At 39.9% G+C, this 17,839-nt stretch overlaps 1 protein-coding gene across 3 annotated transcripts in view; it reads right to left on the reverse strand.

Annotated features, from left to right (window-relative positions):
• AGRN (agrin) overlaps window positions 1–17,839 on the reverse strand; it is a 524,915-nt gene that overhangs the window by 325,572 nt on the left and 181,504 nt on the right. Inside the window, exon 1 of one of the 3 annotated variants that reach the window (XM_040427053.1) lies at window positions 270–1,140. The exons of the other annotated variants lie outside the window; for them this stretch is intronic. Coding sequence (XP_040282987.1) covers window positions 270–432 — 163 coding nt within the window. The 5' untranslated portion in view covers window positions 433–1,140. Of the gene's footprint in view, window positions 1–269; window positions 1,141–17,839 lie in introns of those variants that run through there. 3 annotated transcript variants of the gene reach the window in all.

Here is a 17,839-nt window from a genome sequence, read left to right on the forward strand (position 1 = left end):
AGTAAACCAAGGGTATAAGCACCTCCCTTGCAAAGCTCAAATCCTGTCACTCAGGCAAAAAAAAAAACACGGTGGGTTTAATGAGGAGGATTCACACGTCTCTGCTCGCACACAGACAACCCATGACCAGTTTCAGAAAAGCAGGCGATGAGCAATGATTTATCTGACGCTGCAGCATTGGTCACATTCACTCCCACATTAACCTCTACTGCACAATGCTTGACAGCTCATAGAATGGTTAATGGGGTTTTGGCACTCGCCACACCTACAATTATTGAGGAAGAGTAGAACTGCAAATCCAAGCGTTGAAGTAGCAAGTAGGATGAGGCAAATGTTACATGGGATCATAAAATAGCGGACAACCAGGGAGACTTTATGTTGGTAGATCCGGTCCCGCTCAGAAGCTGGAGCGGGGTAGTGGCAGCCAGTCATGGCAAAATCTCTTGGGGGACTAGCTGTGGTCTCCACAATGCTTTCTCCCAATCCAGTTTTACATCCTCCTTCTCAAAGTCATATATGGCTCAAATATACAAAGCATTTAAAACAACTACAAGTATCCATTTTCCAATTAGGACACCATGGTAGACTCAGATTGTTGTCAGCAGGAGAAAGGCCCCGTGTGATCAAGAATGATTTTATTCTGGAAATCCTCAAGTTCCAAACATACGTGGTTCTCAAACACCTTAGACTGTGTGAGATTCAAGAATCCCATTCCAGAAATGCAAGAAATAAATAGTGTATATCCAGTGGTAACTGTCGATCAGATTACCATCCAGGTTATTAACAAATCTGCACAATAACCCTGTGGATTTTGTAGAGATCCCTTTTGAACATTTATGGAACAGAAACTATTTCTTGAAGTCCTCTTGAAAAATCCTTGCATTTTAGATATGAATGCAGACTCCAGCTGCAAGAAGAACAAAAATCCATTCAAAGATGTGAGAGAAGCGAAGGTGTAGCTGTGGTACTTTCACTCCCAGATGAGATAGTGAGATTTCCACCTACTGCCGGTACATCACAGCATAGAGGAATTAAACTATAAACTTAATGTGCTCCAAAAAGCATGGTCTTATTAAGGGCTTAAAAGTCCCTTTCTTGTTAAAGAGTGAAAGTTCCTTGTCAATACTTCTTCTTTCTAGCTGACTCCCAGGCAGTCCATTTTATCAGATATCCTTCTTCCGATGAAATACACTGCTACTTTATTTTCACTCCCCCATTCGCCTCCTCTCTGAACATAGGCAGAGGAGCCCACCCTCTCTGTTAGTGTCACCCCCACTTCTTTTAACACCAGCACACAGTTTCGTCACTGCGTTCTTTAGTGGTCTTCTCCAGCAGCTTAACAACCACTTCTCAATATCTATCGTAAGAGGAAGAAAAAAAAGAATGGAAAAAGAGTTCAGGCTCCCGTGGCTCATCAAATGCCGGTCCTTGCAAAAGAACGCTCACCCATTCATCAGCCAGGCAGGCACAGAAAATTAAGAGAGAAAGAGACGAGGGGCAATGTCTTGTGGGGGGAGGGCTGGCAGATAACTATAGGCTCATCAGAAAAATGTACGCTAGAGGACCAATGCTTACAGCTAAATGCAAGCTTACGACTGTGCTGTACCGTGCGAATACAGGCAAGTTTCTGTATAGTAAATATGGTCTCACCTGCTATGCTTCTCCTCAGTACTATGCATGTAGACTCCTCTGTACAAGGATTGTGTACATATGAGCCTTCGATAAATTCACTCGCTCTTGTTTCAAGATAGTTGCCAGATGTAAGATTTCTCTAGGACTTGGAAGATTGATTTGGTTTCTCTGTATCCAAGAAAGATGTGGAAGGATGCTCAGATTCTCAGCATGCTCAGACAGGAAGGTAGATAGATTCCTGACAGGTCCACTACTCCCACCGACAGTCAGCTTGCGAGGGGACTTGGGACTCCCGTTGGTGTTAGACTTTACCCTCTGTTGTTCAGAAGACTAGTTCCCTCTACTAAGCTGGAAAATTGTGGAAGACAGAAGCAACGATAGCCGGATACACTACTCTACTAGACAAAGAGTAAAGGCTTTAGGGAATTCTCTCCACAGCCTCTTCAGGGTCCCTGCATGTGCATACAAAAGCAAAAAGAAGGGAGGGGGCTAAGCTGCTCTGTGACAGGGGCGGGGGGCATAGCTTCACCAATGCTCTCCCTCACACAGCGTGCTCCAGCCACCGATCTATCTCAGTGTATATCATGCAAACAGAGCAGACTGACGTGCAAACTACACAAACTCCATAAACATCAGTAACAGCAACACAGCATTCATCAAAACCCAATGTTTTAACTACCCTCCATCCAGAAAATATTAGCCACCATAGAAAGCATCTGTAAAATCATATACATTAGAAAGATATTTTATTCTTAAGCCAACCTGTCATGTCTCTTCTTCAGCTGCTCTCTACTGCTATTTTCTGAGATGCTGTTTAACCCTTTCTGTGCTGCAGCTGCATGTTCAATAATTTAAACCTTAATGACTGAAGGGTAATGCCATTAAATGTTGGTCACCAGACACAGATTCTAAAAAAAATATGTAATAATTTGTGCCAAAAGATGTGAATGAAAGTGGTATTAGAGGATACAAGAAATGAGCAAATTGATCCTGAAATTTGAGGCTTTTAAAAAAAAATCTGACTTTACCGAATCCAAATTTTATGTGGTTTGATATGAGAGAATCAAGGAGAGAGAGGTAGAGAGACAGACCGAAAGGGAGGAAAAGACAGATTCACCATTTTATATTCAGGTAGAATTTATTTGGACCCAAATCGAATATGATGGGCGATTTGGCCGAATAGGACCAGAATTGAATTTTAACAAATTTGCTTATTTTTCATTAAGATTCACAACTTAGACATCTTACATATAGTTACATAGTTAATACGGTTGAAAAAAGACATAAGTCCATCAAGTTCAACCAAGGGATAGGTGGGAATGCGAATCTCAGAAGGAAGTGAGACTCAGATTTCTACACGTTTTAATAAGCTTTAATGTCATTTACTTTTAAGAATTCATCTAAACTCTTTTTAAAACTGTCCACTGTTCCTGCTGTGACCACATCCTGAGGAAGTCTATTCCACAGCTTCACCGTTCTTACAGTAAAGAACTTTGACGCTTCTGGAGACTGAACTTTTTCTTCTCCAGTCGGAGGCAGTACCCCCTTGTCTTTTGAGGGGATTTGACATGGAACAGTTTTTCACCGTATTTCTTGTATGGCCCATTTATATATTTGTATAGGTTAATCATGTCCCCCCTTAGATGTCTCTTCTCAAGACTAAATAAATGTAATTCTTTTAATCTTTCTTCAAAACTAAGACCCTCCATGCCCCTTATCAGTTTAGTCGCTCTCCTCTGTACTTTTTCCAGCTGCAGTACATCCTTTCTATGGACTGGTGCCCAGAACTGGACTGCGTATTCCAGATGAGGCTGCACCAACGCTTTGTAAAGTGGTAGTATTACATCCCTGTCTCGCGAGTCCATGCCTCGTTTGAAGCAGCACAATTCCCTGGTAGCCTTAGAAGCAGCTGATTGACATTGTATACTGTTATACAATCTACCATCTACAAATACACCCAAACGTCTATGAGGGACAGTATCAAAAGTCTTTGCAAAATCCTGAAACACTACATCCACAGCCGCTCCTCTGTCCAGGCTTCTACTCACCTCCTCATAAAAACAAATCAGGTTAGTCTGACAACTTCTGTCCTTGGTAAACCCATGTTGGTTATCACTTATAATATTATTTACATACTCCTGTATATAGTCCCTTAAGAGTCCTTCAAACATTTTTCCAACAAAAGAAGTTAAACTAACTGGTCTATAATTACCTGTAGAGGACCTAGATCCTTTTTTTAATATGGGCACCACATTTGCCTTGCGCCTATCACTTGGCACTGTACCAGTACCTAGAGAATCCTTAAAAATTATAAACAGGGGCACAACAATGACTGAACAGAGCTCTTTAAGCACTCTTGGGTGTAATCCATCTGGACCCGGAGCCTTGTTCACATTTACCTTATTTAACTTAGCTTGGATCATATCTACAGTTAGCCAATTGAGTATATTACTGGATATACTAACAGTCCCAGCACCACAGATATCAGCTCCTTTCTCTTCTTTTGTATATACAGAGCTTATTACCACTCAAGCCATAACTATTGCCACATTTTCTCATGCTATACAGACAAATTGAAAAATGTAGGGGTTAATTTATTAAGTTCTGCGTTTTAGACACCGGTCTTAATAAGGCCCTGCGCTGGATCCTCTATATAACTTCGGCAGATCCACCGCTGCTTCTAAATCTACGCCAGCTCCCTTGCTGGCATAGATATAGACCATTTTCTATACCTAAAACAAGTGTAGGACATGCCACGCCCACTTTTGTAGACCTGGCATGAGCATGGAAAAGTCATAGATTGTGGCGCAAAGGACCTTTGAGCCACAATCTGTAACATAAATAAGCCTAATATAGAGGTATTTCTGTTAGTAAATCACCACCTTAGTGTATAATCCTTAGAACATTATGAAACACAATACACAATTATATATGACTGTGTTCTTAGCATCCCACCAGCAATGTACCCAGATATCAGTAATAATGCAAAAGTATATTACTACTAGAAGGGAAATACTCTGCAAAGGTCTCACCTAGATTTGAATTTAGCTGTACATTTTCTTTATAATTATTGTGTCATTTTTGTAAGGCTGTTGGCTTAATGTTGGCCACAGTATATGTAAGTTAATGGATATAGGAATGACATTTGCCGCAGGTGGAAACACCATTTGCAGGGTTGTCAAATAGTAGATTCCAATTTCCTGACATTACAACTTAATAATAAATATGGGCCAGACCATCACTGTAAAGAAAAAGTATTTTCATTGCCTCGAAAGTTGGTTTTTGACTCGTTACCATGTACTCATGGGTCCTACCATGAAAATACAAGAAAGGCAGTATTAATGCGGTTCTACTACAAATTGAATTTTGGAATTTGGACTGGGCCGAATACTGGTACAAACTAATGAAAAGTGGAGATACTAAGAAGACTAAGAAAAGTAGACATATTGCAAAGAATAAGCAAAACTGGCACAGAGAAAATATAGAGGAATTTCCCATAGGAATTATTATCTTTAATTATCAAATGGGCTTTTAAGAAATAAGGTCTACAATCTGCTTGGCTGGTATAGGCTACTACTCCACTTTTTTTCGCACCAGTTTTGATACTCTTAACCATCACAACCTGACTCTACATGGTGTGAATTACACGGAGTATTCCTTATATGTAGCAAATCTATGTACACGTATTGATCACACTGACTAAAGACCAAACCACAACCTGACATTTCAAATGGTAATTAAGTTGAAAGCTGAAAAGTCGTTACTAATTAGTTAGATGTTTTGGGCTAAGATGATTTGATCAGTCGTTGGAATTAGTGAAAGGACAATAAATTGATCCCTTCAATCAATAGATTGATTCATATAGACTTAAAAGATGTGTGTGTCACTTTAGTCCTGCAGATACAACACTAAACAACTACCCAAAAATCTTCTTGTGCAAATGTGACATTTAATAAGGGACCCCACAGGTCCATTATCTACATGACAAGAAATCCACCTGCCCCAGTGGGGACCTGTAAAATAAAGGCTGCTTTGTCTGGACAATTACATGGCACAGATAATTATGTTCAATTTATCTCCTTTCACTATATACATTCATGCTACACATGCACACTCTGAATTTAATACAGAAAAAGGCCTTCTTCCACTTACTGGTTGAATTGAATAGGAGGGGGAACAACATAGGAACACAATGGAGCTCATTACTTACTACCTGTGTGCATGACAAACATACTGTACCAGCCAATGTGTCATTATCAGCTGGGCTGGGAAAGCTAGAGAAAGTATATGAAGGTGGCATGTACTTTTTCATCATCAGCAAAGTTCATTCGGGTTTGCTACTATATTGTGATAGATCACCCCACAACTTCTGATTACTCAGGTTTTGCACTTACCTATATTATTGCTATCATTGTAAGAAGACAGTTTGCAACAATGAACCTACAGAAAATCTCAAATGCTGTCAAACTTGCAATTTAATTCTTAAAAGAGGGATATGCCTTATATTCTGTGTATATAACAATGCATGTCTTCAATGGGAGGTCTTGTCAATCTAATGACTTTCACAAAGGAGAATGGGAGTTGTGGTAAAGAGAGCTAAACTAGAATATCAGTACAGTGGTGCTTGAAAGCACTGTATATCAGATTTTCACATGTCCTAAAAGTAGATATAGATAACCATATCAAACAAATGAGTAAAACATGTTAGAATTGGTTATTTATATATTGAGGAAAATGATCCAATATCACATCTGTGAGTGGTAAAACTATGTGAACCTTTGTTTTCAGTATCTGGTGTCACCTCCTTGTGCAGCAATAACTATAAACGTTTCTGATAATTATTGATTTGTCCCGGACATTGGCTTGGGGGAACTTTAGCCCATTCTTCCCTCAGCTTCACCTCTGTTATGTTGGTGGGTTCCCTCCCATGAACTGCTCACTTCAGGTCTTTCTATTTCTATTGGATTAAGGTCAGGACATTGTCTTGGCCATTCCAAAAGTTTAACGTTATTCTTCTTTAACCATTATTTGGTAGAACGTCTTGTGTGCTTAGGGTTTTTTTTGCCTTCCTGTATTAACCACATTCCATTGATAGTCAGGTTGCGGACAGATGTTCTTACATTTTCCTTTAGAATTTGCTGGTATAATTTGGAATTCATGATTTCGTCGTTGCCCAGATGCGGTAAAACAGGCCCAAATGATGATACTACCACAGCAATGTTTCACATAATATTTATCATGCAAACCAAAAAGTTCTTAATTTGTTCTCACCCGTGCACAAAATGTTCACAAATGTTCCAATAGGCTTGTCCAGGTGATCTTTAGCAAACTGCAGATGGCCACAAATGTTCTTTTTGCAAAGCAGCGTCTTTCTCCTTGTAATCCTGATATGCACACCATTGTTCTCCTGCTAGTGGACTCATGTACATTAACATTGGCTAATGGGAGAAAATCCTTTTGCTATTTAGAGGTTACCTTGGGTTCCTTTTTGACCTAGTGAACTATTACACTCCTTGTTCTCGGTGTGATCTCTGCTCATAAACTGCTCTTGGGGAGGTTAATAATGGTCTTGAATTTCCTTCATTTGTACACATCCTGTCTGACTGTAGATTGGTGAGTCCAAACTCTTTAGAGAAGGTTTTGTAATGTTTTAAAGGCTGATGAGCATCAGTAACTCTTGTTCTGATGTCCTCAGAAATATCCTTTGTTCTTGCCATAATACCCTTCCCCAAACATGTGTTATGAAGATCAGACTTTGATAGATCCCTGTTTTTTAAATAAAACAAATTACCCACACCAGATTGTCATCCCATTGATTGAAAACACCTGACTCTAATTTCACCTACAAATTATCTGCTAATCCTAAATGTTCACATACTTTTGCCACTCACAGACATGAAATATTGGATAATTTTCTTCAATAAATTAAGAAATATAGAACATTTTGAAAGGTCTACAAACTATCAAACACAACTGTATATATAATACATATATTTAGCTTTAATGATTCATAAATTGGCATCTATGGATACCAGAAATGTTTGATCTTGAATTATCAGGGAGTATATCTACAGAAGCGGATTTATTTACTTGCCTCTATGAATATACATACATACCTACATTTTTGCTATATATAATGTGTACATAGATTGAACTGTCAGTCTTCCAGTACATACAAATACTACGATAATCCCTCCCTCTTCTTTGTCCCAGACTCTCATAATAACGTCTCTAAGGGCACAGTGACACAGACAATACTCCATTCTACATAGATTCCACCCAGATAGCCTGCCAGGTTGAGGTCAATCGCCAATCCAATTGCAATACATGGGTTCAAAACCTGACAGCGGCTGAGCTGAGCTGCACAAAGGGTTAAGACTATTATAGTTTTAAAAGCAGCTTTCAAGTGAGGAACAAATCTCACAGACTCCAGTCACATAGATGCTGCTGATCAGCTGTCACACTGTAATAACTTGTGCCAGAAATGATAGATAAGGGAACAGAAGTGTGAGTGAAATTTTGGTGCCTGTGAAAAGGGAGTGTTGATAACAAATTATTTATCTAGCTACAGGGCACATAGCACGTGGACATCCTGATCATTTCCAGCTCCCTGTGTTCCCTGGGTTCAATGTCATGCCTATTTCCAGTTCCCTGTATTTATTATAGGCAACATGGAGACATTATGGGCAGTATCAAGAGCTCCAGTTGCTGTATACCCTGTGGGCAGTATCAAGCCTCCTTCTGTCTTCTTATAAATACAACGGTTAGTGTTATGCCAGCGTCTAGCTCCTATATATGCATACGATAACCCCACGTGCCGCCAGGGTCCGTGTACGTCTCGTCATAAATTAGGCACAGCCTTCGGCAGCCCATGTTGATGAGCTGAAATCTATGCATAAAAGAAGATAAATGTGGCAGGGCCACTGGCCCCACACCCTTTTCAGGAAAGTGGCGAAGGCTGCGGAGAAACGCCTCTTGTGGTGTTGTGAAAGTCATTAACACGCAGTTTGCAACTTTTTCATGCCAGGTAACTGGTGGAAATGTATGATAAATCAGGCTCTGTGTGTCAAGTCAACCCAATGGCATGTCTACTAATAGCTACTGTTATCCAGTATACATTCTGGGAAATTACATAATACATATACTGTGGGCACAGACATAGCTACTTCTACCTTCTTGCACACATAATGGGTAATATCATCAACATTACATCTTAGAAAGCAGGGAAATGACACTGGTGATCCATGGCCCATGAATAGAGCAGTAATAGGTCATATAATGCATAATGAACATATTCTGTGGGAAGTAACAGTCCCACTTCTTGTTACTTATACTGTATATACATACTACAGACTCTAACACAACCAAAACTCCTAATCTGTAGTACTGAACTCCATGTTTAAAGAGCACAACATAGGGACTTCATGGTCTCATATAAAACTCCATGTTACACGCTATATCTATCTTCACAACCATTTTTTTGTATTGTCACAAATGCATCTAAAATGAAAAATAAAGTTACATCGCAATAGGTCATTATAGGGGTTTTCTGTCCTTAGGACAGGTCATCAATATGAGATCAGCGGGGGTCCAACACCCCTGCCTATCAGCTGGATGAAGAGAAGGCCACGCATGTCAGACCCCCGCCGATCTGAGGATAGGTCATCAATATTACAATCCTGGAAAACCCCTTTAATTAAGAATTTCATATAGTCTTGGGTTTACAGCTCCATGCAAATCTACCTGTCTCCGTGGTAACAGACAGCAAACTAACCCTGTATAACCTTTCTTTTGTTCCCCATTTTATGTTAACATACATTCAGTACGTTACCAAGAAGAACAAGACAGATGAAAGAGTATGGGGCAGAAAAAAAAAAAGGAGACACACCATATAAAACAGGCATCAAGATCATTACTTCTGGTGCTACATTTACCATATGTATATAAAATCTCTCAATTCAATTTCCACAGAATAAATACAGACTACTGTCTACAGAACATCCAGTATGAATGCTAGGTCTTACACTGACCTCACTGCCCTCATGTTTACTGCAGTAATTCTAATTATTGATGATCCATTATTACTGCAAGACAAAGCAAGGTTGATTGGAATAGTAATGTGGAAGCTATTATGACAAGATCCCTCTCTGGATATATACTGAATATATATATATATATATATATATATATACACACACACTATATATTACTCTATATACTGTATGTATGTACAGTTATGAAACTGGAAAAGGCAAGTAAAGATGCTTTAACGATATATGAAAATAAAAACATCACAAGAATAAGAGTAAACAAAAAATCTTGTAAAGCTCCTTTAACTACAACAAATGTGCAGTCACGGAAGGAAATGACTTTATTTTTGGAGTGAACATTATAATAATGTGAGTGCCCCTTAGTGGCTCTGTTTTGTTTTGCAACATTGTAACTGATGAAAAAAGGCAATTAAACATCTGGATTTGGGATTGCTGAACCGCTTCTGTGACGGTGATGGAGACCTTTGTATCTCCAAATATGCTGAACTACATTTACCATTCCCCAGCCAGCTGAAGTTTATGGAGCAGCTGCAACGTGTTTGCTGGCCTATGTGGGCTAGCTGACATACATAAGGACAGCACGTACGGTAATCTACATTTTTCTTTACTGGGGAAAGGGGGAGATTCTATGCCCCAATCTAAAATTTTACTTGGTATTAAAAGAGTGACTTGATGGCGTTCCTCATGCAATCAGCACCCATGCTCCTCTACCCTTGGCAATGGGGGTCAGAAGCAATAATTGTGAAGCTGCAATTCCCAGCAAAGCCAGACAACATTTAAAAATGAATGCAATATAACCCTAAACATGATAGCTCCAGTTGATTGACTCAGAACTGCTTGAAACTGCTGGTGTTACTATAGCTAAGAACTAATGATGTCATTTGCTACAGAATACGTGTTGTATGAGAACTAAACATATGTCTTTGTATAACCAGCATGATGCGCCCTTGCCATGCCCACTGATAAGGCTGCTGTTGCTTTTTATGACAACCCACACACCTGCAATCGTCATACGAGTACATTGGCCGCAATCCTTTCAGCCACATAATTGGTTGAGACTTGGGCAGAGCTCCCTATGAATGAAATAAATTATCTATAGCTAAGAGTTTTGTGTTATACGCCTTGGCTCCCTAAAGACATTACTTGCTGGGCTCTGAAATCTATCATGTATGCATCACAGCATTTTATCTGCACCAGCTGAGCCCCCTATAAAAGTTCAAATGGCAAAACCTCATCCAATCTTTATAACACAGATCTGCCATATTGTTGTTGTCTTGTACAAAGAAACCGAGGCTTTGCCTGCACACACATTGTGGATCTCTGATATATATATATATATTTGACAAGATGGGATAACCCAATGAAGACATAAATTGCCCATGGTATATTTTTTTCTGAAGGCTTTGCACAAATCTTCTGTTTTGTCAGCGAGCAGAATCTTAAGGACATCCTAGTTGGAGCAATTTAATTAATTTTAAAACAAGGGGGGAAGTAATTTAATTTACATTCACAGATTGCTTCCCAAGAGGGAAAAGGGGGACATTTAAATTGTAAAGTGAGACCTTCTTGTAATGTTTCTAGAGCTCCAGGGGCCAGTAATGTATTGCTCTGCCATGCAACGCCAAAGCTAAAAATGAAATCAGTCATTGCTACTGTCCACATTTAAAAGATTAAATGGGGTGAAAATTACAGATGAATTTTCTAAATATAGCTTGCAAAAAAGAAAACGCTTCCTATGAAACAAATCCAGTCCAGGTTTTGGTGCAAACAACCAATCTTCTATACAAACTATTGATTAGTTTTAAAAAGCAGTTAGCTGAGATCCCTGGGGAGAAGACTGAGAAATACTCAATTAGGAAACAAGCTTTTTGTGCAACTTAGTGGGTGAGCTTATGTGCTTTGCTCTGTGCAGCTTGTAACAGGGAAAAAAAAAAAAAAAACACGTTAAAGCTTCTAACTCGGCAGGAGGGAACTTGTGACATATAGTAGCCATACACTAAGCTGAAAAGAACATGGTTTAAAAATAGAATGGGGGCTTGTGTGACGGCTCAAGGGGAGTAGTGGTGGTGCTCACAATTAATTTTCAACTATGACAAGTGTTGCTAGGTGTTGATACACTCATCTCTCCTCATATAGTGTCATCACACTCACCACAAGATGATGATTTGTGCAAATTTTACGTACAATTAAGACAATGATTATGATAAAGCAGGTTAGCAGTCAAATTGTTTTCTTCCATCTTCTGCATTTGAGAGTCTAAGGACATCTGACACCTTTCTAAGAATGGGCTTAAAACCATTTGCTCGGAGAAGGCTCATCACTGGTACATACAAGAGACTGTGCCAGTAGAACACACTGTCATTGCCAATTTCCCAGGTATGTTCTTGGCAGGTTCTTCCAAACATCTGCTCCCACCACATGACCTGGAGAGGCTGCAAGAGTCTGAAGAGCAGACAAACACCCTACACTTTGCATGTTCCAGACAATTAAAGCCATTATTGTGCTCTGCCCAATCTATAGCACATTGATTTAAGAGGAATAGTGGTGAATGGTGATAAGTGTTGGTTGGGGGTTGGTTATGGAAATAATAAGAGCAGTTCTGTAACTATGGTGATGCCCCAGGTCAACTCTTGAAAAAATTATGAAGTCACAACATTGCTGTGTAATGAACAAGTCATGATAAACAAATGGTAGCTTAATATTCATTTTAAAGACCAAACCTATGATTTGTATGTTGGGAACCTCCTGGCACTACTGAACCGTTTAGCACTGAAGCTTTGGTAACTGCTCTTAGAGGGAAATCTTTGGATTTAAGATTATATGTCTTGAAGACAAATCCAAACAAGAAGGCTAGTTGTGAAAATAGTATGAATTTATTGAGTAGGAACCAAGGGATTAAACACATTTATTGATTTCCTCAATGCTATGAAAAAGAAGGTTCACACTTGATACAATAACTATACGGGATCAACAGAGGTCTATCTTTACTTATAAATGACACATGCCATTGTGCTGAAAATACAACCTGAAAAGCATTTGCCCATTTCTATGGTAGACTTTTCTAAATGCAAACTTGGAACCAGCACGTTGAGTGGTCTAAAAAACACACATGACCCATAACTGAACTGTACAATTCTAGAAAAGGATGCAATATAAAGACGTTGTTGTACATAGGCAATGTCTGGTATTGCATCACCTATTTAGTTCAGTTGAAGGCTTGCAGTTCCCCATTACAAGTTTTGCTGTAGAACGCTCTACAATCAGCAGTAAGTCATTGGGCTGTCCCTTTTTACCCATTCATCCATTATATATTTCTTTCTAGGTATTGAAAGACAATAATTTGCACCATTATGGTTTACCACAGGAGCACGTGCTAGCACAGTAAATGTGTGCATAATTAGCTTAAAACACAGATGATATTTAAGACATAAAACACAAATGGCATTTAAAGAAATACTAAAACTAAAAATTAATGATCAGAGTTAGTCTAGTTTCACACTGGCGTTTTGGCTTTCAGTTTGTGAGATCCGTCATGGGCTCTCACAAGCGGTCCAAAACGGATCAGTTTTGACCTAATGCATTCTGAATGGAAAAGGATCCGCTCAGAATGCATCAGTTTGCCTCTGTTCAGTCACCATTCCGCTCTGGAGGCGGACACCAAAACGTTGCTTGCAGCGTCCGTCTGACGAAAGTGAGCCAAATGGATCCGTTCTGACACACAATGTAAGTCAATAGGGACAGATCCGTTTTCACTGACACAATCTGGCACAATAGAAAATCCGTCTTTGCTATATTAAAGATAATACAAATTGATCCGTTCTGAACGGATGCAGACTGTTGTATTATCTGAACGGATCCGTCTGTGTAGATCCATGATGGATCCGCACTAAACGTGAGTGTGATATTAGCCTTAGTGTTCATGCACACAGCTGTACCATGTTTTGCAGTCCGCAAATCATGGATCTGCAAAACAGGGATACTGGTCATGTGCATTCCATATTTTGCGGAACGAAATAGCTGGCCCCTAATAGAACAGTCCTATCCCTGTCCGTAATGCAGACAATAAAAAAAATCTTCTATTTTTTTTGCCAAATGGCCATGCGAACATACGGAAACGGAATGCACACAGAGTCTTTTCAGTTTTTTTATGACCCCATTGATGTGAATGGTTATGCATCTGGGCAGGAAAAAAATGAAAAAATATATGTGTGTGCATGAGCCCTTCCACTTGCCCACACTGCTAGGCAGTCAGCAATATTTTCTGAATGTCCCTGGAACAGTCTTTTAGAAATCTTGCAGGAAAAACAGGGGTTCATTTTTTTTCTGATTCTGTTAATTTGTGACTGACAAATCGTGGATGAGCAAAGCATATCCCTTTGTTTGTTCAATTTCAGGCCGAGTGAAGGTAACAGATGTTGAAACCCTACTGATCAGAAATTTATTTATTTATTCTAGTGATTTAACTTTAGAAGATTGGAATGTCCCTTTAAAGGGGTTCTCCCATGATTAATGTAAAAAATGTAAATCAGGCATCATATAGTGCAAAATCGCTTTCTAACAAAGCTAGATGCAGCCCTGTACCTCACATCGATCCACAGATCTTCCCATTCATTGCTCCAGTTGTTCTGCTGAATTTATTTCAACCTGGCAGCTCGGAAGGTGTGTACTTTCACAGGGGCAAGTCCTTTCTAAAGGAGCATGTCCTTTCTCAGGGGCTATGTAATTGCTGCCAAAGCTCTCTCCCTATAACTGTCACAGCTTCAAACAGTGTAACAGCGGCTGCTGTGCGCCACTGTTCCTCTGCTTAGCGCCGCAGTCTCGGGCGCTGTGCTCAGAAGTGTTCTGCGGCCAGTGCTTCCCATTCACCGCTGCAGTCCTGGGCTCTGTCTGTGTGGGTGCTGTTGTTCTGGGATCCGCTTCACAGTTTGCTCTCAGCCCTGGCCACAGCATGATTGCTGTTTGTTTCCTGCAGCACTTCCTAAGGGTCGGCGTGCGTCACTTCCTGGGCTTTATGGGTTAGGTCATGTGACCTTGTTGACCTATCCTAGCCCTCCTACGCATATATAAGTGGCTCAGCCCCCTCCCCAGATGCCTCAGTATCAAGGTCCTTGTGTCCTGCTAAGGTTCCTGTTTTCAGCTTGTGTTTTTGTGTTCCTGACTCGTATCTGTATTCCTGGACTCTGCTACCTGTTACCTTGACTCTCCTGTTGTCGACCCGGATTGCCTGACCTGTACCTGTGCCGCCTGTCCTGATCTTTTGCCTGTCTGACTACGCCTCTGCCTCATCCTTCGGTCCTGCACCTCTGGTACCTTTCTCAGGTACCTCCTGGTTCGCCTGGACCAGCTGCCTCATGTGCCTATTCTCCTCAAGAGGTAGCCACCTGGTGTTCCCCTCAGGAAAGTCTATCCCCACCATCAGGGGTACTGTGAAGATCCAGGGGTTCACTTAGACAATGTCCTTAGAGAAGGTAGAACACGTGGCACAATAGGTTCACACCCGCTGGTTCGTGACAAACAGAAAATACAGCTGGTGGCATTTGAAGGAACAACACATGCAATTACCTCTGCAAGGTGGACAGACAAATAAGGAAAAGAGCAAACAGCAAGTGGTGCTATACAGGTTTTATAGAATTTTTCAGTGGCTATATTAGATTTTTAATTACATGCAATTAACAAAGTATTTAGATTTTTTATTTTTTTGGTGTATTTCCCTTTTTTAATGTTCCTTAAAACTTAGGAATGTCCCTAAAACAAATAAATAGTTTTACTTACCATTTACACTGAGAACTGAACTAATTCCCATTCTTTCGCCTGTCAAGTCTCACCAGCAGCTTTGTCATAGTCAGTGAGGAAGACTGGGGGAGTACATAGCCTTTTATTGTGATCATTTTAAGCCAGCGTTGGAACTAATGATATAAAATCCTCTTAACATTTTCACTTTTCCTGAACCCCACTGCAAAGTGCTCCTCATGAATGATTGAATCAAGAACAAGGTGATGACTCAGACCTATCACAATAATTCCTCCTTTACATTGTGAGAAATGTGATGGCAATGGCTTCATTCTGATTATAATGAATGTGAATGACATGCATAATAATCCTTATTAAAGGACAGGGTTAAACGTAATATAAATAGAGCCCGCTTTTACTTTTTCCTACACATGGTTCTAAAAATGGAATTGTGAGCAGAGGATCTATTTTATCTACATGCATACATTAATATGACATGAGCTGTCACATCATCATGCTGCACAGGAGAAGAAAGATAAAGTAAAACACAATTTAGAAAAATCTAATGTCTAGTGGCAAATACTTTCCAAATTATTATTTCAAGGCACATCCAAGTTAACAAGTAAAAAAGGTGCTACCGATACTAACAATGGAGGATGGCACTCTTATTACTTTGCCAATACACATTACAGCACAGTGCATGCCCATTTCTAAGCTCATAATGTAACTTGAAAAAGTCTGATCTGTATTTTTACCCAAATTAACTGTTAAAAGGAAGGTTTAGCTTTGCAACCAAGCTACTCTATTTCACCCAAGTTCTTTTTTGCTCCTTAAACATCCCTCTTGTTGACCTGGGAAAACAATGTGCTTAAATAAACTTACTAAACTGCCCCAGAAAGTTTCCTACCTATATATTACGTCATATTATATATTTTTTTTATTTTTCATGCAATTTGGACCTTAAAAGATGTATAATCAGATGACTTTTGCAAAAATATTTAAAGGGATAGTCCAGCACAAGAAAAAACTCTCAACTGTCACCTTATTGTCCCACTTCTCAGCCACTGCATGCTATGTCCTGCTACTATTTCAACACAGCAAGGAATGGCTGTCAATGCTGCTCAGCTAATCACTGGATCTTTCACACAATGAGCTGTAAGTGTCCAAAATTTAAAAGGAACCGGTTACCTGGATTTAGGGTATAGAGCTGAGGACATGGGCTGCTAGATCGCCGCTAGCACATCCACAGTATCCATTCCCCGTTGCTCTCTGTGCTTTTATTGTGTCAAAAAAAGATTTTATATATATGTAAATGACTACTAACTTTTCCGGAGCCCAGCCACGCTCACTGTAAAGGAGCCCAGCACCGCCCCGCATCCTCCGAATCTCCTCCTTGTTCCCCGACGCCACAAAGCTAGAGTGCCGTAATCTTGCGATGCGAGAGCTAGCGCATGCGCAGTGTCGACATAGTGTTCCTTCCTTGTGCTGGTATCAGCCTCAGGGGAAAAACTGTGCATGCGCTAGCTCGCGCATCGCAAGATTATGGCGCTCTAGCTTTGTGACATCGGGGAGCAAGGAGGAGATTCCGAGGATGCGGGGCGGTGCTGGGCTTCATCTCAGTGGGTGTGGCTGGGCTCAGAGTCAGAGAACGCTGAACTCATCTCTCAAGCATGGAGGAGACAGGACTCAACTAAGGTTAATTTGCATATCTATCAAATCATTTTTTGACATTGACACAATAAAAGCACAGAGAGCTATGGGGACTAGATATTGCAGATGTGCTAGCGATGATCTAGCTAGTTTTCTGATTGTCCTAACATAATATTTAATAACCTTTCTATACAGTTTTGTCATGTAAACTTATTTGCATAAACATGGGCATATGGGAAAGACATGCAAATGAGCAGAATCTGCCTTGTTTTTCAGCTGAAAAACCATTTGCATGGAAAATTCGTGATAAAAATTCACGATTACAATATTCGCGATCTACACTACTCATAAACAGTTTCATAGTCTTGTCATAAGACTATGAAACCAATAGATGGTGCTGTTCATGAGTCATGAACAGTGCCATCTATTAATCCAATAATCCAATTAATCCATCTATGAAACCAATAACATATAAAGCATCATCAATCCTTACATAAAGACGCACTACCATGAGACTACACGACAATAAATCCACATGAACTCCGAAATGAGACACTGTACACCTCCAGGAATACCTATAATAAAAAGAAAACTTGAAACCACATCACCTGTATAGAAGGGGGGAGGGTTAGGGGGGAAGGGAAATGTTTTGGGAAAGGATTATTGCACTGTTTATATGTGTTTTATCTTTGTTTTCACTGCACATATCTGTAAAAAAGGAATATGACCTGTAATTTGATCCAATATGTACCTTTGAATGAAAATGTGCAAATGAT

Source organism: Bufo bufo, chromosome 1 (assembly GCF_905171765.1).
Source record: "Bufo bufo chromosome 1, aBufBuf1.1, whole genome shotgun sequence".
In the NCBI taxonomy this organism is placed as follows: Eukaryota; Metazoa; Chordata; class Amphibia; order Anura; family Bufonidae; genus Bufo; species Bufo bufo.